We start from the raw sequence: 22,702 nt of genomic DNA on the forward strand, positions 1-22,702 counted from the left end.
TGATTCATTACTTAATATTATCGTAAAATCTCCAAAAGATACGCCTCCAAATTTTATCAATAATTTCTTTATTTATTTATTTTTGTTTTTGATTTTAACCCCCGAACCAAAAAAACGGGTGTTATAAGTTTGACCGCTATGTGTGTGTGTGTGCCTACCTGTCTGTGGCATTCGTTTGAAAGGAGTGTTCTTAGCTATGTTTCAAGTGCGAGTTTAGGATTCCTTATCTGAAACAACTAAAAAATAGGTGATGATCTTCAAAATCGGATGAGCTTGCAGAAGGTTTTAAGGAAAAAGGTAATTTAATAGATATGTTTCAAGTGGGAGCTTGGGGTTTCGTATTCGAAAAATATGTCGGAGGTTTTTTAAATTTTGTAAATAAACACTTGTTTGTTTACGATTTAAATCACTAAAATCTTCTTCACGATACGCCCCTATATTTCACTCTTTAGCCAAAACTACACATCACAGACCAATTGTGATTGTGTGTCTGGTTGTCTGTCTATGACATCGTAGTGCCTAAACGGATTAATCGATTTTTTATTTTTTTTTTTTTGATTCGTTTGAAAGATAATTTAATGGAGAGTGTTCTTAGATATGTTTCAAGTACGAGCTTAGAGTTCTTAATTATATTTGTATGTTTTAAATAAGTTGAAAATAATTGGAATCGTTCTAGAATGTTCTGGTTTATTCTAGAAACTTAAGATTACATATTTTTGTATTATTCTAGAATGCATAACATATGTGAACTGTAAAATGTAATTAAATGTGTATTATATTGTTAAAATTAAATTAATTATATTTTGTAAATATTTTTGTACAATCAAGGATAAAATTTAAAATGCCATTATTAGAAAAAAATAGGTAAAAGCCCAACGAAGCGGGTGTTTGCTCCTAGTTATATAAAAGTGTAATACTGGACAATAATGTATCGTACTTAACAAGTACAAAAATATATTACTTCTAATCAATTACAAAAATATATTAATAAATTATGATGATAATATGCAGTAAATATTAATTTATATTTATTTAATTAGAAAACTTTCTAGTCAAGGGAAACATCTACAATATACCAATTGTGTAGTAAAGGTAGTACAATAAATATATAAAATGAATACCATGTGATTCGATTCATATGTATTACCTTTTCGCCGGTTTTTTTTTCATAAATCAATTTTTTGCATTCGTATACTAAGTTTGTCGAAAAATGTAAATTGCCCAAGACAATATTTGTTGAAAGTACTCTGAATACTTTAAAGAATTTATTATTAATATTTTATGAAATATTGGCGAAAAAATAAATACCATTTTTTTTTTAATCTTTAATTGTTTATCACTTTTGAAATTTTGTATGTGCTAAAAAACGCTTGTGGCATATTTTTCTAGATCTCATTCCGAATGCATCGAGCTATCACACGTATTTTTAAGACCAGTATTTCTTCTATATATCACCTATTTGAACTTGTTGACTAGACTATTTTAATTTATTTTAAATTCAATTTTCAGTAATTTCACGTGGATTCTATCTTACCTACTACTGGACAGATTTTAAAAGTTATATCACCAATATAAGCTACAATATCAGCGGGTAACATGAGGCTTTATTTTGAAATTTCTACGGAAATTGCAAATTGTAATCCAAGCTGCCAGAAATTTGCCTATAAAAGTCATTATAATGGATAAACTCAAAAACTACTGAACCGATTAAAAAATTTATTTCACCAATGAAGCTACATTATCCGCGATTAACATGGGCTGTTTTTTTTTTTAAATAAGGAAGGTTTAGCGAGAGCAAGGGAAAAGAAGGCAATTACGGTTGTCCTTGTTTTAAAGATGAAATAACTCGGCGAAGCGGGTGGACAAATGTTAGTTTTATAATAAAATAGATTATTATAATATAAACTACTTAGTCATTATTCATATTATGATTATTATAAATAGTCGTACATCGTAGCTTGTGTAATAACTTCCTTACATTAATTAATTCAAAATGTACAGATACAGTCAACAGTATATTATAGTTTTTATATATAGTTTCTTTAAATACTTATTATAATTTAATTAACAATAAAAACAATATTATATATATTCTTTTATTTCCAGTGTTTCAGTTTTTATTGCCATTCCATTTTATTAATTGTGTGAAATTTTCTGAAATTCATTTTAAAAAACATGGTGAGGGTGGACAACACTAATTGCGCTTATAAAATGGATCCGGGATAGTCAAAATTAATATTTCTATTGAAATTTTAAAATGGAAAATTTTTGATATCGTTACGTACAACGCATTATATAAATGGTAGTCTCAGATAAATTTTTATAACATTATTATGACCCAAAACGTACAAAAAATTCTATCGCTTTGACGATTGATGAGTAGTTACTGAAAATAAACTAAAACTGCATGCGCGCAAAACCCAAATCTCCGAAACTCGTCTCTCAATTAACCAGAATTTCATGTCTTTGAATTATTTAAAGTAATTAGTAATTCCGCTGAGAATTTCACTTATCAGCTCCTCAATTTTAGAGGCTGAGTGCACCTCTTTTATGCATATACCGTGCACTACACCAGCCCATCACAACTATTAATTAAATTAATTTTGTTGCGACTAAGCATACCGCGGACGGAACTGGTTACGCCTTAACCAACTGAGCTAAGGGCGACAAATAAAATTAGTATTTGGATATATTTCAGAATCGCTTTTACATAAAAGTTTGCATACAGGATTTTTGACTTTATTTCAAAAACTGTCCAAAACCAAATTTCGTTATTTCAAAAATCATTCGTTAAATGAACCCGTATTTTTCGGGTAGTAATTTTTCTGGTCCCGCGTTTATTAACTTAACCGGTATAAAATCAGACACATAACTTTTTACATAATTCCAAGCCTTCTAGATTTGTTTATTTGTTTATTAAACAGATCATGTACTTAGGTAGATATCTATCGAAAACCTTTTTTGTTATTAAAAGTCATAATTTTTTTTGTTTCGTAAACAACCCTTTAAAAAATATTAAAAGTAGAGGGAGGTAAAATAGGCAGACAATATTATTGTGACATATTATCAAAAAACAGTTGATATTTATTATTTACTAAGATGTTCTAACTTTACGACATAATTTTTTTTTTACGAGTTTGTGTTAGCTGGTTTTGATATTCTAAACAAATCTAGTGAAAATGGGTGTAAAATGTGAATTGAAAAAATTAAATGTTAATAATAACAACGGTAAATTATTTAGTTTTATTTTTATAATTTATTAGTAAAAAATTGTTGGCTTTCTTACTTAAATTTTTGGGGGAAAGTATTTTTAATTATTGTTAATAATGTTTTTACTTTTTTTGGAACAATTAAATAATTAAATTTAAAGCCTGAATTGTTTGTGAACATAATCTGAAAAAGTTACACAATTGTTCATTTTTTAATTTATTTGTTAAATCCATGGTTACCCGATACAATCTGTGCAAACATTCTGGAAATGATTGTTAAAATTCTAGTATTATAGACTTTTTTTGTCATTATCAAAATATGTGTAACCTACACTTTTGATATGCCAGTCTGAAAAAATCAAATTTGTGAGATCGAATACCAACTTCGTGCTATAAAGAAGCAGGAATTTTATTGATAATACTATTAGTTTCATTAAGTGGATATATCGTGTTAGAACATGAAGGATTAACACCCTAACTTTTTAATTTAAGTTTTCGCAAAGTAATGATTTCTACTTTGACTATAAACGATCTGTAGATACCTTCTGTCATTTTCGATATAGTTGCTATACCAAATGGCTTCTTAAGTCGATTCCTTTAACAATTTATTAAGTACACAGCAATGTGTATCACTATTTATAAATATTTAAATAAAAATTGTAATTTATTTATTAGAATTTTTTCCCTTTTAATAAAAAAATTGTTAATATTTATTTCTGTTTTTTTGCAGTAAACTTGAACGATGCCGGACGAGTGGATATGTCCGATTTCGATTTGCTTAAAGTGCTTGGAACTGGAGGTAAGATATTAACCAATATTTATACAATTTTCAATAATTTAAACATTATCATTTCATTGAAGTATATGCGGCCAAAATTGACTAAGACACAAATTGTGGATTTCGACTAAATCGAAATTTAAAAAAAAAAACCTTTGTTTAATATATTCTGTTTTAGAATAATAGAAAATTTGATTAAATGTGGATTTTAGTTGAATAATTAATAACTCTCTGAAATCCTTGATTAATTTTAATTACAAATTTTAAATTTGCAATTTAATTAAATATTAATGAATACAATTTTTTTCTAATTTTTACGTTCCGGCTTTTTCATTGAGGTTAAAATTTTAAAACCAGTTTGAATGTTTTTTAAAATAAAAATATATTTTACTTATATTTTGTATATTAAATTATTATATTACAAATTTTTGATACTTTAACATTTTTCTCAGATTTATTTTCGAGAGGTCAAAGTGTAGTTCTTAAATCTTCATCTAATCATAAATTAAATAAGTAGACAATTGACTTCCGCTGGCATGGTTCCCATAATGAATCGATTTGATTATCGATTGAATGTTATTTCTTATGTAGAACCTAATTTCACTATTTCAAAATTTTCGTTTATGGTTCAAAAAAAAATTCAGCCTAGTTGAACTGATGGATTTAAAAAAACTCCTTACTTTGGAAGAAAACTGCTAAATTTATATAATAACATTAACATTACATTATTATAAGATCACAAAATTGTGAGATTTATAATAATAAGTGATAGTAAAATTCAAGGCTGTCTTATCTATATTAGGTACCGGTGTCCGCAAATCAGCTTTCGCTGTGCTTGTCGATAAAAAAACAAAAATTTAATTTTAATATTCTATTTTTTTAATACTTTAAAATAACATTATTTATATTTTTTAAGTTGGCAAACTTTTTGAAAACTACTTTCGATTCAATACTTATTTTGGCATAATTTTTCAACTTATTTCACCTTGGAAAATTATTGATCGTAAATAGTTATTTATTATTTTCAATTTTGAAAAAGAAGATCCTTTCGCCTTTTACTAATGTCACAGGAAGTGTACAATATATGCGTTAGGATGTTGAAACATTAGAAAACACGGACCTTAAATTATTAGACTAAATATTATTTAACGCATTGAGTGTAGATGTTTTTATTTATATTAAAACAAAAACTACTTTTCCGACTCATTAAAGAGTCCTTCCCCATCAATATCCGATATATTTTCATGTGTTGGTGTTAAAACAATTTTAGTGCCTATATTTTACGGGTAGAATGACTGTTTGATTATTTTCAAAACTAGCAGGTTACGCATGACAAGGCCATCGACTGGCGCCCCTAAGTTCCTTTGGCCGAGCGTCATCCACACCTTGCATCCCCAGCCCTGGTAAAATCATAGGTTCTCTGGTCTACTCTGGGCTCTCTACCCATGAATAAATATTTGTTTTTTTGATAGTCATCGCTTTTTGTACTATTTTACAATTACGTGTTATACTTTCAGTTAAGTTATAAATAAAAAACAAATTTCTTTGTATACTTTATACGTTTCTTCCTAACTTTTTAAATAATAAATTAATTAACTAGGTCAAATTATTTTTTTATATAATAAATATTTGAATAAATAAATTTTAATTTTATAAAAAATTACTTATTTAATAATTTATTTAATTTTCCAGCATAAGGTACTATTATCAAGTGATTGTTACATAATTAATAATGCCTTTTTAGTATGAGAATCAAATAGCACAAATTGTCAGATATTAATATTAATATTCGTAATAGTTTACAACATTTTGAAAATATGAAGGATTTAAATGCACAAATAGAAAGGGAGAAAATAGCAAAAAATGCGGCCCGAAATTTCTTAAGACTGAACTTATTAAAAATTAGTCGTAACAGCCCCCTTTAACGGCAAAATTATCCACTGGAAGCGCTGACGTCGGTTTGATTGTCCCTACCATGACCATGCACCCAACGAATAAGTAGCTTTTTTGCTATGAAATCAATGTAATGTTTTAAATATTATCGGTACGGTATCCTGAAATTTTGTAGATAGTTTAGTTAGTATACATGCCCAAAATTTTGAAACATTTTCGGAGTTAAAGTTAACATTAAATGATTCCATTGAGTTTTAAATTAATAAAAATACGTTTAATTATTTCAGCTTACGGTAAAGTGTTTCTGGTACGAAAGCGTGGTGGGTTAGACAGCGGTCGTTTGTATGCAATGAAAGTGTTGAAAAAAGCAACAATTGTTCAAAAGAAAAAGACTACGGAACATACAAGAACTGAACGTCATGTATTGGAAGCAGTTCGACAAAGTCCTTTCCTAGTTACCCTACACTACGCCTTCCAAACAGATGCAAAACTACATTTAATATTAGGTACGTTTAAATATATTTGTCAATTCGTTCTTAAATCGTATTAGTTAGCCTGAGAGCCTGTATGAGCTAATGTATGAAATTTTGAAGTTAAATAACGTTATTTTCAATTTTAATGTTTAATATTTTTCAGATTACGTGAATGGTGGTGAATTATTTACACATTTGTATCAAAGAGAACATTTTACTGAAAGTGATGTTAGAATTTATATTGGTGAAATTATTTTAGCGTTAGAACATTTACATAAGGTATGTATATCTGAATGATGAATTATTTTTGAAGTTAAACTACTTTTGGTGGCGTCACGTTTCATCAAATTTTTTTTCTCGATTGCAAACCTTTTTTCATCTCTGGAGATCAAATTTATAAATTATCGATTTACCTAATATAAATTCGAAACCAGCAAAATTGTTTGTCCATAAGACTTGAGCAGCTAGATTTAAAACGGGATACACCAAAAAGTATAACTTCATATTTTTATCAAAAAAATAAATTTTAATATATTTTATTCTTTCTTACAGTTAGGAATTATCTATCGTGATATCAAATTAGAAAATATCTTATTAGACTCAGCCGGTCATATTGTATTAACGGATTTTGGATTATCGAAAGAATTAGCAACGAATTACTCTGAAGATGGTACACAAATGACAGCATCCGGTGCTCGTACAAATGAAAAACGTGCATATTCATTTTGTGGTACAATTGAATATATGGCACCTGAAGTTGTTAAAGCAGGACCACAAGGACATGATATAGCTGTAGACTGGTGGTCTGTGGGTGTACTTACATACGAATTATTAACCGGTGCATCCCCTTTCACTGTGGAAGGTGAACGGAATACACAACAAGAAATCTCACGGAGAATATTAAAGACTGAGCCACCCATTCCTGATGATTTAGGAAAAGAAGTTGCAGATTTTATTAGTAAATTATTAGTAAAAGATCCCCGTAAACGATTGGGAGGTGGGGATGGGGATGCATCAGAATTAAAAAGTCATAGTTTCTTTAAATCATTGGATTGGGATGAATTAGCGAAGAAAAATATTCCAGCACCATTTAAACCTGTTATAAGGTATGTTATACACAAGCATAATGTATTTTTAGTCAATTAATTTCTTTAAATCCAAATTAGAACGAAAATTATGTATTTCTTGAATTATTGCAAAAAATATGAGAAAAATATAGGTGTCACAAAGAAAGTGAGCGACGGCATAGAGCAACGGTGGTTGAAATGATAGAAACGCTAAGCTGGACACGTAAGATCCGGATTAGATTCTTGAATACTACATAACTCTTGTAAATATCTCTCATTATAAATTTTTCCACGGACGAACATTATCAGTAGCTTTCGCGACACTTGAGAGATTTGGATTAAATACTTTTCACTAACTAACATGTGCCTCTTGAAACCAGGGACCTCTAAAACTTAGTGGATTACTAAAAAAAAAAATTAAACTAAAAAAACGTATTTTCCTGATAAAATAAGTTTTTCGAAATATTTTCGCCAATCAGTAAGTTTTTCATTAATATAATTCTTCTTTTTTAGACATGAGTTAGATGTGTCAAACTTCAGTGAAGAATTTACACGAATGTTGCCAGCAGATTCACCAGCTGTGGTACCACCAAACTATGACAAAATTTTCAAAGGTTACTCTTACGTTGCACCATCCATTTTATTCTCAGAAAACGCAATATCTGAATCATTAATAAAAACAAGCGGGGATGATGGTGGTTCTCCAGCTTTATTAGCACAATGCAAATTAAAGGATTCCACATTTTTTAAGCATTACGACATTGATTTAAAAGAGCAAATATTAGGTGATGGTTCGTTTAGTGTGTGTCGGCGATGTATCAATAAAACAACCAAGCAAGAGTATGCAGTGAAGATAGTGAGTCGGAAAATTGATTGCACACAAGAAATCAATCTGTTGCGAGCATGTCAAGGACACAAGAACATCGTGAAATTACATGATGTCTATTATGATGAAGCACACACATATCTTGTATTGGAATTATTAAAAGGTGGTGAATTATTAGAACGTATACGAAGAAAGAAGAAGTTTACTGAAGGTGAAGCAAGTGCTATTATGCGTAAATTAGTATCGGCTGTACATTTTATGCATTCCCGTGGTGTTGTTCATCGTGACTTAAAACCTGAGGTATGCGCCGTTAATAAATTTGGCTAGAATATATTTTATCAAAATAGGATTTCAAGTTGATTTTTCCTCAATTTAGAGAGTTTATATCTCAAAAAATTCTTTCCTGAGAAGAAGTATCAATGAAGAAGCTTTTTTTCTTTTTAAAATATCAATATTATCCTATTTTAGTCGAAAAGAGAAATAATTAATCAATTGTTTTTTTCGAATTTATGAGTTAGTTTTAATCTCAAAATCAAGTAATCTCCAAATTTCAAAATGTCTTACGATGATATTTCAAAGAAATACAAGTTTAAAATTGAGAATCTAGACATAATTTTTCTTGATTAGTAAAGATTTAAAAAAATTTTTCTTTCTAATTATAGAATTTATTATTCTCATCTGATGATAAAGACGAAATAAAAATCGTTGACTTTGGTTTTGCACGATTAAAGCAAGAGGAAGAAACAATGCATACACCATGTTTTACATTACAATATGCCGCACCTGAAGTGCTCAATACTGTGGCAAATAAAGGGACCAATAGTGGCTATGATGAAAACTGTGATTTATGGAGTTTAGGTGTAATTTTGGTAAGTTTTTGATAATATTTCAAATGAACTTATGTCGAGTACTAAGTTAATTATTCTCCATTTTCAGTATACTATGTTAACTGGACGTGCTGCATTTCATTCTATTTCACGTGATGACAGTGCGGCGGCCGTTATGTCTAGAATTAAGGGTGGTGAATTTAATTTAAGTGGTTCGGTATGGAATAATGTTAGTGAAGAAGCAAAACGTGTTACACAGGGCTTACTTACTGTGGAGCCAACAAAACGAATGCGTATGAATGATTTATTAACTAATACATGGGTAAGTCTTTTTTTTTATTTGAATAATTACACAGTACTAGTGTATAGGTTTCATGAGTAAGAAATTCCTTCTGGCAAGTAGTCTTTAAATAGTCTTAAAAACATCCTACAAAAATTTTTTGGACAAATAACTATTGAAATTATAAAGAGCATTTTAAAATTTTAATTAGTACGTACTTGTCTCGATATCTTCAGTAGATTCAGATGTCTTTAGTAGAGGTCATACTGACAGAATACATTTGTTTTGCCGAGAAGCTGGTTCGTAGCTTTACTAGGATTCAATCGGTGGCGTCTGTAGACAATGATTAACATAATATATTTTACAATTATGGTCAAAATATAGATCTAATATATGTATAGATAGTTTTTTAAAGCATTTCACATACGCTATTACATCATACACGCATACGCTATTGAACTTCAAGCTGTATCGTAATTGAGTTACTAATAAGTTCATGTACGACATCACATGGACGACAGGTACAGAAGTCTAAATAGCGGAATTATAGTTTTTCTAAAATATTATAAGTCTCCCGATCACTGGCTCTTAGACGATGAGTGTATTACTCCCAACCAACATCACATAATTCCCAATTTACCGAACTGCTTAAACCAACCGTTCTTTTTTTTATTACAGATACAGGGTACGCAGTCATTTTCTGCGACACCATTAATGACACCAAATATATTGTCATCGACAAATATCTCAACAGAACAATCATTAAACACAACGTTTCAAGCATTTCATCGTGCACATGAAGAAGGTTTTCGTTTACAGGATGTATTAAAAGCAAAATTAGCACAACGTAGGCAAATGAAGAAGACATCATCATCGGATAAACGTAGTACATCCAGCTCATCAAGTACATTCTCAAGTACATCAAGTTCACATAGTTATCCATTAACTCCATTATCAAGTAAAAAAGATCATACGATTACAACTTGTGCTGCTACCACAACAATATCGACATCATCTTCATCTTCGTCAACACAAAAACATCATACAAAACCACATAAGTTAATATTAAATACTCCACATCAACCACATAGTACAGATTCAGTTATTATTATTGATTCAGAAGAGAGTCGAACAAATTCACCAGGTGTAGACGATGCCAGTCAAATAATTGAAGATAAATTTAATACAAATATTATAGAATGCACTGTACCAAATATTAAAAATAAATTTAAACAAAAGTTTAAACAAACGTCAACATTAGATACAATTATCGAATCACAACAAAATACAAGTAGTAGTAATAATAGCAATAGTACAAGTACAAGTAATTATAAACCACATTCAAGGGTACGCAATAAAGATACTTCCGAAAATATATTCAATTTTGGTGAGGCGCGAGTCAAAGAATATCTATCAAGTATTTCGGGAGAATCAAGTAGTTCAACAACCACCACACCACATGAATTAACGACACCTCAAGCTTCAAATCTTAGTCCTGTACCAAATAAAGCTGGTGTAAAACGAAAAATTAATGAAAAAATTTCATTATCACCGCCTCCAACAAAACGTGCACGACGAAATGCGCCACCTGTACCTGTACGACAAAGTGAACGAATTAAAGTACGACATACAAAAAAACAAGAAACAACAGCTAAAAAACCTAAAAAATCGCAGGCTAAAAAAGAAACAATTGTATTACCAACTATTTATGAAAATAACAAGCGACCAGTTGATAAACCTCCAAAGCCATCGCAAGCTAAAAAAGAAACAGGTATATTACCAATTATTTATGAAAATCCTGAACATGGTCGTGAGTATGTAACAACACGTTCGGGTCGGCAAGTATTTAAACGTAATCCATCCGATTATTATATAAACTTAACTAATCGATTTAAAAAAAGACAGTTAAATGATCAACCAATAAAAACACCTGGAAAACGATCAAAACGATTATCGACAATAGAAGATGATTAGTTTAAATTTATTTATTTATTTCTAAACAAATACAAAATAATTTATAATTATTAATTATAAGTATATTCAATTAAAAAAAACAAAGATCCACAATGTTTATTTTTTAAAAGAAAAAAAAAATGTACGCAGAGTACTCAAAAAAATTTATTTTTTTATAATATAAAAAATGCCAATAAAAAATAATTCAATATTTGTTGTTAACTTTGTGGATGCTAATTTTTTGTTTGTTTTTGTACAGGGTCTCATAAAATTTTATTGAGACAAAAAAATAAATACATCATAGTAATAAGTAAAATAATCTAGCTCATTTTTCCTCCCTTATTAACTAACCATTGAATCCATTGAATCTAGCAAAAAAATATTTTGCAAATAGAATCGTTTTCTTATTCAATATCGCCACGTTTTATTTCTATTTATAACTTAAATTATAATCAAAATTTGTAATTATATTTTTATGTGTGCTCAATCTTATAGGGTAATTCCTTTAAATGATTCTGAATTAAAAATAAAATTAATTAATTTATAAAATTAATTGGTAAAATAACTTAGCATATGCTAGACTAACAGAAATTGATGTAATTTTCCAGATTTGAGAAATCGCCAATGGTAACGATTTTTTCTTAGATTTCTCTTTATGAAATTCTTCTTTTCTTTTCTTTTTTGTAATTCGTTATGTCTCTTATGAGATAACAAAGTTAATTTTCATATTAAAATTACAAAAAAATCCTAAAGGTTTTTACTTTATTATTAATTATTATCAATTTTATTTCAAATATTTTTTGAAACTTGGAAAGAGTATGGAAGTATTGTATCTCATTCAAAAGAATTGTTTTTGTAATAAAATGTTTTACAGTTTGATAATTCACGATAGTTAACAACTAGCTAAGTACACGAGGTGTCCCAAAATTAACGTGTATAAATTTGAAAATATATTCTTTCAATTTTCATGTCTTTTAAATTAAAAATTTTAACTACCTTGTTTAATACCAACAATATAGAATTCACAGTCTATTTATTTTTTGATTCTTAAAATTTGCTAGATTTATATGGATCTTAAAACAAAACTTTAATTTTTCATTTATCACCAATAACAGGATAAATCTGTTATATTTTTTTCTTGTATTAACCTAAATAATTTTTATATAGTAAAAATAATTATTAAAAAGAAAAAATTATGGTGGTTGACCAAACGTATGCCTTAAAAAAATATAATTAAATTATATGTAAAGAACTAAGTATAATATATTATGAAATGTAAAAAAAATATATATTATATATTTACTTAAAAAAATGGCGTATCAAGAGAAAAATTTATACAATTCCGTAATAAATATTTGTATATATTAAAATTGTGTTACCAAAAAAAAAAATAAATAAATACATTTAAAAGTGTCCGCGATATTAATTAATAATTAAGTACCTGGATGGTAAAAAAATTTTATAATAGCGACTTATTTATACAAAAAAAGTGATAAAAAAATTTCATTTCGAAGGAATTCATATTTTTGTTAAGCTACACAAACACACCGAACGATTTTTTTTAACGTAATAATATAAAATTATAAATAAATCATTAAATTTTTGTGTGAATAATTCATTTCAAAATGTGGCGGCGACGATAATAATAAAAAAAGTGTATTTAAAGTAAAAACAAAACACCTTTAAAATTTTAAAAGAGAAATATGGGATTCTAAAAACATGGAAATTTTTATTCCATTTGTTCTCTCATTAACATAAAAAAAAAATTATATATTAAAAAAATATTTAGTAAATTATTTGCAAGTGCCCTTAGTTAAAATATAACTTCTTGGATGAATAGCTGTTATAAAAAGTAAAAAATATACCAAAAATTTGAATATTATATTTATATTAATATTTTTAACATTTGTTTTTGTTATGTCTATTTGTTGTATTTAAAAAAAAATTGAAATATTTAGGCATGGCGTTATTTATATTTAATTTAAGAATAGTTTCAATTTAATTTTTTAATTTTCATTTTTTTTGTCCAAATTGTCTTTACAAATAAAATATAATTAATTATTCAATGATGAAATATTTTCCTGAATTCATTATTATAGCATTTGTTTAAAGTTTGTTAATATATTTCGTTGCTTTTATATAAAGCTTAGATAGCTTAACGTATTATTGGGAAATTGGTAGTTTTATAGAAAACTAATAGTTACTGAATAATATAACTTAAAAATATTTTTAATAATTTTTAAAATCAAATTTGCATTAATTTTCGTAGCCAACCTACCAAATCAGAAATCCTTCAACTATCCATTTCGTCAATAGTTGTGGCTATTTAAGTTTAGTATAGAAACAAGGATTATTTTTATTGAACAGTGTTGTGTAGGATCTCTTTTTTTATTACACAGATTTGAGTCATATTTAATATGACTGTGCCTTGTAGAACACAAAATTTCATTTGTGTATTATGTTTGTCCAAATTTAAATTGATTAGGTTGTTTTCGATCTAAAGTATTTTGATTTAGAAAACTTATTATAACTCAATCAAGCACATCACTGCAATTAAAAATTTATTTTTTTTAAATAAAATCTCATATCGAAAAAGCATTGTAGTTGACTATCAAACTAAGTGATGCATGATTTTATCTAATTTAAAACAGCTTCACTTAAACAATTAGTAGTAAATTATAAACAAGGCTGGTGGAAGTGTGATAAATTTTAGATTTTTAAAGTGATAAAAATAAAAACTTCACGGTATGAATTAAAAGAACAATTTTTATAATGCTACTCTGATTACTCCTTTCAATATCAGGAAAATTATTCATTCGTTTATAAAATGAACTGATTTTTTTTTAGTACATTTCACTTAACGTGCGCTGTTTTATGTCAGTGATGGAATATTTAATTTTTTTTGTAACGTAATCATATTTGAGAATTAAATGTCGAAAAAAAATAAACAAAAAATACGTTTAATAAATATTTTAATTATACGATCAAATTCAAATTTTTTAATGACAAACCCTAAGTGTGAGGATCAAATTCAAAATTTGTGACTGTCAGCGGTATTCATTCGTAAATACTAATAGTATTTTTAATAACACTATACTTTTTTATTCACTGATTTTGATCGTGTGAGTCGTTAAGTGCTCTAGTTCTCTTAAACTTTTACTCATGTGACTCCTCAAAATTCGAAAAAAAAGTATTAAAATTTGTTTTATACATATTTCAAAAAAATATTAAAAGTTTTTTGTTTTTTGGATGTAGAAAACATTATCAACATTTCTCAGTTCCTCAGAAATATGTTGTCTGTCTTCTATGCCTTAGTTATTATTTTATTATGATTATTAGGTCTTTATTTAGAAAGTAAGTAGAAAAAAATGAATGACATTAAAAGAAAAAACAAGAAGGGATTTTGTGAAAATAAAATTCGTTTTATTTAAAATAATAATCATTGTTATAATTATTTTATAACTTGTGTTTAATTCGAATCAAAAACCATTTATTTGATGAAATGTATGAGTGTTATTAATTCGATTAAATATTGATTATAATTATCATTCTTATTTGGAGTTAAATATTCTCGCAATTATAATTAAATAATAAATATATGAAAAATTTAAACTATTTATTGGGTTTTTTTTCCTTTTTTTCCGGTGGTCATATTACTGGTTTTATATTATAGGTAAGTTTTACTTCAGTTATTCCCAGTGGTGAGTTGCAGGGAGTTTTGAACTGATTTGAACTAATATTACATACTAATATTATAAATGCGAAAGTAATTCTGTATGACTATGCCTGCTTGGCTTTTATGGCTAAAAAGCTGAACCGAACATGGTCTGCTGTTTTAAGTCTTAAAGAAGTGAAATGTAAGTTGAGTACAAATAATTATCATTTGCACACGGTTGACGTTTTGGGTGATAGTCAGCCGGAGTTAGTTCGCAACTAGAGTTAGTTCGTTGCCATTCTGATATGGAAGGATGTAATAAAAGATCAAAGATGTCGGTCCTATTTGCATCTCACTCTCCCTGTGACTGTTCTTCCAGTGGGTTCAAATAGAGCGCTGGCCATATAGCAGAGGTCTTACATGCCATGCGTTTAATTTAAATCTTGGCATAGGCATCTTCCACGAGTATGACAGAGTACATGCGTTAAGCAATGCGTGTAAGAAAGAGGTGTTATAGATGTTTCTAGCAAGTGTTGTAGCTTCGATTTAGTTTAGGCTGTAAGGTGGTTCTACTGTTCCTGCGTGTGCTGTATGCAACTCATCGCGTATCTAAGCTATATTCAACTCATAGCAAGAAAACATGCCTATTACACACACCTCTTTCTCATACTCCCAAGCCAAGATGTAAATTAAACAACCAGTATATGTTAAAAATTAAATAGTTTCATGTTTATGTTTTTTATTTATTATCGTAACCATATCAACATTAATATATAATTAGTTAGCTTTTATTTTTTTTAGAGTCAGACTACAGGTATTATTATTTTATTTGATTATTGATTAATGACTTCATAAGTTATATACACACTTATATTATCATTTAGCGATTGTCTATTCGTTGCGTGCAGAATCGAATTCAACGTCGCAAGCGGAAATAATACCTTCTATATTGTTTCATTATATTATTAATTTAAGTTTTCACAAAATGTTTGTATCATGAATGTTTTAATTAATTGTTATTTTTGAATAATTTTAGTTTGACATTTATTATACCATTTACATGTAAACAATTGAAAATTAGTCATTACAGCTTCCTTTAATGCCAAAATTATCCAATGGTAGCGCGGATGTCGATCTGATTCTCCCTACCATGATTTCGCACAGAGTCAATAGACAATATTAATACATTAATAATATATAATGTATTTAACTGAAGTTTTGTGGAGGCAGCAATGCCCCTATGCCAAGTTTTAGCTTTTTATCTGTAAAATAAGATTTTAGATAATTTATTCGAAAATTATGAATTTTACAGAAAAGTAGGTCAGTCCATAGTTAGTATTTGTATGTAAAAACTTTCTTTCATATTTTTTTAAAAATCTACATCAATGTACAATTTTCCGTATTTTTGGTGTTTTATTTTTAATTTTGCTTAAAAATTGTGCATTTTAGGCGAAAAATACTTCCGATAAAAGTTATTAAGCATAAAATTTTTATCGATCTGTATATTTTGATGTTCCCAATCTTTCGCCTTTTGGGAAAAGTCGATATTTAAATCAAATTTTCCACGTTTTCAGCAGTTTTATAGACTTTATTCAAAAACTTTTTCATCTAATTTGATAGGAGTCTATACAGAAGTGAAATTTACAATATTTAAAAAATCCTCGAGAAGTTTTTCGGATACAGAACCCTAAACTCGCACTTAAAATATAGCTAAGAACGAAACAAAAAAATCCAAATCGGTTCATCCGTTTAGGCAGACAGACACACATCACGGAAATGGACATTATTATACCAAAATTTTGTTTGTAGCACCAATATTTGTAAGCTTTACAAATTTGGGACTAAAATTAGTATACCTTGATAAATATATCTCATATATACAGGGTATACAAATGGTTAAAAAGATAAGTATAACATTGCAATCAATAAATTATAACTTTATAATATCGTCCGTACCTTTACCAACAACCACTTTATAAAGAGAGTTGGATTAAGTAGTTTTTTAAACGAACATTTCAAAAAATTGTGTTTTTACAAGCTTTTGTTTAGTTTCATCTGTCCGTTGTTTGCAAACAAAACTTGCAAGCTAAATTAGCCCCACTCCCGATTACTGATAGAGCGCTCCGAACCAGCCTTGATATTTTAAATAGAACCGGTCCAGCTTTTAAGAATAGTCATAGTTGAGTGACCCATAAGAAAAATTATTTTCTAATTTTTTTTATACAGTAATAGCTTGTCTTTAAAAAAGTATTTTTTATTTAAATTTTTTTTAGTATTAATTATCTATAATATTAAAATATATAAAAAAAGAAACTGTAATGGTTCGGATGATGTACTACGCGAAATTGCGTCGAGATTTCAATGCCAGTCAAATATGTATAATGTGTAATATGTAAATATAATAAGTCCCCAAAATTGAAATAATTGCATTCACGACCTAGGTAAATAAGTTATATTGTCGATTAAAACTTTTTTATAATTATAATGTAAATCGATATGATTTGAGGAGTTTATCTGTTCTTTAAATCACATGTATGTTTTAGATCGATCTAAAAAACAATTATTTCATTCGAAAAAATTCGATATTTGATGGCTGGTTAGACAAAAATATTAACTTTTACTCTGAAGTATGATAAACTTGCACAGTTGCGCTACATCCTCCTTAATTCCCTGTGTTTATGGTTTATCCCCCTTAATTCCCTACGTTAGCATTCTTTAATTGTATGAATAGAGGAATTGTAAATGTTTGGGACAATTTTTGACCTAGTATCTTTTTTGCATTGGTCTCAATTATACAAACAATACTTAACGATAGTAGTTATCTCATCTCATTATCTCAACCTAATTAATAAATTCTTTGTCGAATACCCAACTAATAAAATGCTCAGTGGCGTACTGAACAGGGCGTAGAATATATGGAGAGAAAGGCATTGAACCTACGATGAAATTTTGAAAGTTTATTTTTCAAATTGCCAATTATTCTTTGCAGACTTTTTAGTTTGTGAAAATTACGATATACTTAATCTTTGAGCATCCAGAAGGGTCTGATGTCTGTTGAACATCATTATATAAAGTGTTTTTGGTTTCGGAAACGGCTTTCTGTATATAGCTGCAATCTTCAAAATTTGACTCCTTTAATCCTTATAATTTTGCTCATGAACAGATCCCAAAATTTTCCGGTACGCCATTGGAATGTTATCATTTCATTTTTAGAGTAAGTTCAATCCTGTGTTATAGCAAGCACTTTTTTTTTGTTTTTACTTTCATAATACAAATTTTTATAAATACATAACTTGACATAAATTTTAGTGTGAAAGTTTTTAGTGGTGTCGATTATTGACATAAAATAGATGAGTTTTTTAAAAATTATTATTACCTACTTTTATTCTTGAATAGTATAAAAATAACAATAGAAAAGTTGGTAATTGATTTTTATACAAGAATGATGAACAAAATGTATTCAATTTTTGGGGATATGCCATTTATAAAGCAATACTGGCCGTTTATTTTAACAGGATTTTTATGTTATCTATCAACTAGAATATTTTATTCTAAATATGCTTCTCAAGATAAAAAAAAAGATATCATCAATTCCACATATCAAACTCCAGATGAAAGTAAGTATTTTTTGTGCGTATGTTTTGTATGTTTCGTTTTTGCATGTTTTTTTTTGAAATGGGTGGAACGCGCGGCAGGCTTATCAATTTTCTATAGTTTAATAAGCTTAAAAAATTCATAATAAAGTCTGTAAAAGTTATATAGGATGTCCTATAGTGGTCACTTACGTATAGTGGTATGGAACAAAGCAAAAAATTTTGTAGACGTTTTACGATCCGATAAACCTACTGTTAATGCATTGCGTGTCATTCAAGTTTTCGAATGTTTCCGTTAGGGTTAAAGCAATTTTTTTTTTAAATACCTATGTTATTGATATACAACTGATTCGACCAGGGCCAGGCTTAAACAAAGCATCGCCCCTGGGCAATGGCAAAAAATACCGCCTTTGGGAAATGGTAAAAAATGCAATCTTTTTTATCGATGCTATATCTAAAAATTCGAGATTATTTCAGAAAGCGTATGAATCAGGATTTAAAAATTATACGTTTGGTTGAGAATATGTTTGAGAAATTCAAAATTATAAATTTTTTTCAACATTTTCAATATTTTTCGTCATGTCTAAGATCAAATTCGCATGTTCGCAAAAATATTTAGACCTTTCGATCAATTTGTAGCCCAAGACAATGGGGCATGTTGCCCAATATAAAAATCTAGGCCTGAATTCAGCCTACAACTAAATGGCAATATTATTCATATATATGATTGACATTGGTCTTAGGAGGTCTGTAAAAATGACAGTATGAATATTTTGTTTCTTTTGATGTTGAGGCGTTTTGTTTGCTTCCCCTTTTCTTTCTCTAGGTTCAAAAAAGTTTGATAACCGATGGAAAAATAATTTGAGGAATTATGTTCGCTCTTATTCAAAACTCTGCAGAGTTCTTTAGGAAAGTTGTTGGCTAAAAGAAATGTCGAAGTGTTCGCAATGATTTCCTGGGAAAACTTTGTATTGCATTTTTCAACAAAAGCCACCAATTTTTCTCAAAAGACAAAAAAAAATTAGTTTAAATCATGTGATTGCAAAAAAACAAACAAACAGTTATATTATATAGATTATATAAAAACACTTTTTCGATATTTCCCCATAAGATTGGACTGCCATGAAATTAGGCAATACGATAGACTAATATAGAAGCCATATACAACTATTTATCAAAGTTATTAATGAGAAGTTGAACCTACCATTTCTTCATATTTTGCAAAAGTTTTTAGTAGCAAGCAAATATTACCAGCTAATGATTAATTTCAACGTGATTTCAACGCAAAATTTCACCCAATGAGTATAAGATAGAGGAAAGGTCGCGTATACAGCCACGAATTCCATATGGTATTTGGGTCCTGTAAATACTCAAAACCCAGAGACCGATCGAAACTACGCTCTGCTTATAGAATTTTTTTAAACAAAATTATGGAGATGAAGAGCGTTTATGACTGAACTCAATCACTAACGACTTTGAAACTCGTATACTCAATTTTAACATTGCCAGTAATAGGAACCTATCCTCTATCTTATACTCTTTGATTTTACCCTCTAAACATTGTCATTGTTAACTCTAAATGTAATTTTATTTAATTTTTGAAAAAAGTAGATATTTAGTTTAATAAATAATTAATTAATTAACGATTACAACAGTTTCACATTATCATTTTTAGCTAAAATGAAAACTAATATGTTCTGTAACTTTATTCGGTACGGCAATTCTGATTGGATGTAAATTGCGTAAAAGTTATTATAACAACACGGTTCAGTATTTAAATAAATTGATTATTAGTTGCAGAAATATCAGAAAATAATTCGGATGATACCCAAAATGATGAAAATGAGGAGTGTGACGATGATTATCAACCATCATTACCTAGTGATTTGGAACATATACCATTAAATTACGATCGTATAAGTATTGATGAAACAATCGATCGATCAAACGAATTTTATAATTTTATGAATTTACGTAGAACAGTTCGCCATTTTAGCCAAGAAGACGTACCAATTGAAGTAATACGGAATATTATTAGAACTGCAGGTAGGTACTTTTATTATAAGTAGGGGAAAGGGCTATATAATGATCCCTAAGTATAAAATGATCCCTCGTTATCTTAAGTGAACCATTAATGCCACCATCTGACCACGGATTGGGGTTGATTTTGACCCTTTTTTGGAAGTTAAATTTACAATTTTACTAATTAGTTACAATCTGACGGAAATTACAATAACAGGATTTTAGATTTAGGATATATTAAATTAACGACGATTTTTAAATAAATTTATAGCCAGGAAAGCGTCCTTTTTTCTAGAGGGTGTTGCAATTTTAGAAAATAAGGATATTATTGTTAATGTAGCCACAATGGATGCTTAGAAATATTAGGAAATTTGGCAGACAATGCCCTAAAAGCATGGAGTTCGCTTTTGTCAACGTCCATTTTTGTGCACCTTCTATCTGATCTTTCGCAATCTATTTTTTTTTTGACTCTTTTTTTTTAACTTGACTGTACTAGACGAGCGTTGATTTTGAGATTTCAGTTTTGGTTTAAGGTACGGCACCAAGTGGAGCCCATACAGAACCTTGGACTTACGTTGTAGTGCATAATATGGAAATAAAAAAACAAATTCGTGAAATAATTGAAGCAGAAGAGGAAATTAATTATAAAAAGCGTATGGGAAAACAATGGACAACCGATTTAAAACCATTAAAGACGAATTGGATTAAGGAATATTTAACTGATGCTCCATATTTAATATTACTTTTTAAACAATTATTCAGTTTCAAAAATGGTGTTAAACGTATGCATTATTATAATGAAATTAGTGTGTGCCTTTCTGCTGGTCTTCTAATGACGGCTGTTCATGTAAGTATCTCAAGAGTGTCCTAAATTTTTAGAAACCTATATAAGCTCCTATAAATATTGACGCTTAAAAATATTGATGCTACAAACAAAATATTGGTTAGATGTTCATAAAATCACTTAATTAGTCCATTTTCGGTTGTATGTCTGTCTTTGAACACGGTAACTGAAAAACGAAAAGAGATATCAAGCTGAAATTTTTATAGCGTACTCAGGACGTAAAAAGTGAGGCTTAACCTTCTTATAAACCGTTAAAAATAGAACAAAAGTTGAAATGTAAAAAAATGTTCCTTATAAAAAGAAGAAATAAAATTTTGTTTGAAATATCTTTTCGAAAATATCATTGTTTACCCGAAATTAGGTGAAAATTAAATAGAATGCATTATATGGGAATATCACTTATATGTGTGTGTGACATGTATGTATGTGTGGCTATCTAAGATTGGTCATATTTCTTTACTTATTTTATAGTGTATAATAACATAGAAAATTTGATATGACCTAGAATTTGGTCATTTAATATGACTACATTTCTCTGATAAAATATTCCATTTTAATTTATTTGTTTTAGTATGCTGGATTAGTATCGTTAACATCAACACCATTGAACTGCGGCCCCGCATTGCGCACATTATTAAATCGTCCATCTAATGAGAAATTAGTATTATTATTGCCTGTAGGATATCCTGCTGAAAAATGTTTGGTACCTGATTTACAAAGAAAAGATTTAAGTGAATATACAATTGAAATGTTGTAAGAGTTTTATTTCATGTAAATTATTTTCATAAATAAATTTAAGTTTTTTTTTTAATAAGTTATAGTTTTATTTTCAAAATACAATCGGCATCAAAACTTCAGACTATCGCAATTTCGCCACACATTTTTTTGTAAACATCATTGTTTTGTCGCGAGTAAATTAGAGAAAAATTTGACGTCTATTTTCTCCAAAACTATAAAAGATATAGATATGAAAATTTGTAAGTAGCTTCAACTAGTGAACCTTATGAAAAATTTTAGAAAAAAAAAAGATTTTTAGAAAATACTTCTTTACAGGATATTTCAATAATTAACTCAGACAATTGTTTATTATCACTTGTTTTTAATTAGTTTTTTTCAAATAGTCAAAGGAAAACAGAGAAAATAACTTTTTATTTCTGCAACTACAATAAATATTGTGAAAATTTTTTTGTTTATGTAAATTGTTTTTAAAAACAAATTCAAGTTTTTTTTTAATGAATTATAAATTTATTTTCAAAATATTTACCTTTGGAAAAAGTTCAAT

The 22,702-nt window shown here is 28.3% G+C and overlaps 2 protein-coding genes across 2 annotated transcripts in view; both read left to right on the forward strand.

Moving 5' to 3' along the window:
• The window catches only part of LOC123292041 (ribosomal protein S6 kinase alpha-5-like), a 105,389-nt gene extending 94,015 nt beyond the window's left edge, over nucleotides 1-11,374 (forward strand). The window contains exons 2-9 of the mRNA XM_044872544.1: nucleotides 3,940-4,008; nucleotides 6,168-6,386; nucleotides 6,517-6,632; nucleotides 6,906-7,459; nucleotides 7,934-8,546; nucleotides 8,909-9,115; nucleotides 9,183-9,395; nucleotides 10,032-11,374. Of these exons, the coding sequence (XP_044728479.1) occupies nucleotides 3,940-4,008; nucleotides 6,168-6,386; nucleotides 6,517-6,632; nucleotides 6,906-7,459; nucleotides 7,934-8,546; nucleotides 8,909-9,115; nucleotides 9,183-9,395; nucleotides 10,032-11,327 (3,287 nt within the window). The 3' untranslated portion in view covers nucleotides 11,328-11,374. The remainder of the gene's footprint in view (nucleotides 1-3,939; nucleotides 4,009-6,167; nucleotides 6,387-6,516; nucleotides 6,633-6,905; nucleotides 7,460-7,933; nucleotides 8,547-8,908; nucleotides 9,116-9,182; nucleotides 9,396-10,031) is intronic.
• A 2,349-nt stretch (nucleotides 11,375-13,723) lies between these two features.
• On the forward strand, nucleotides 13,724-22,177 carry LOC123292656 (iodotyrosine deiodinase 1). Its single transcript, XM_044873370.1, has 7 exons — nucleotides 13,724-13,766; nucleotides 14,541-14,605; nucleotides 16,274-16,277; nucleotides 18,375-18,578; nucleotides 20,349-20,600; nucleotides 21,110-21,423; nucleotides 21,992-22,177. Exons 1-7 carry the CDS (start codon nucleotides 13,724-13,726, stop codon nucleotides 22,175-22,177), a joined length of 1,068 nt encoding a protein of 355 aa, XP_044729305.1.
• Nucleotides 22,178-22,702: the final 525 nt, after the last annotated feature.

This window comes from Chrysoperla carnea, chromosome 2 (assembly GCF_905475395.1).
Source record: "Chrysoperla carnea chromosome 2, inChrCarn1.1, whole genome shotgun sequence".
In the NCBI taxonomy this organism is placed as follows: Eukaryota; Metazoa; Arthropoda; class Insecta; order Neuroptera; family Chrysopidae; genus Chrysoperla; species Chrysoperla carnea.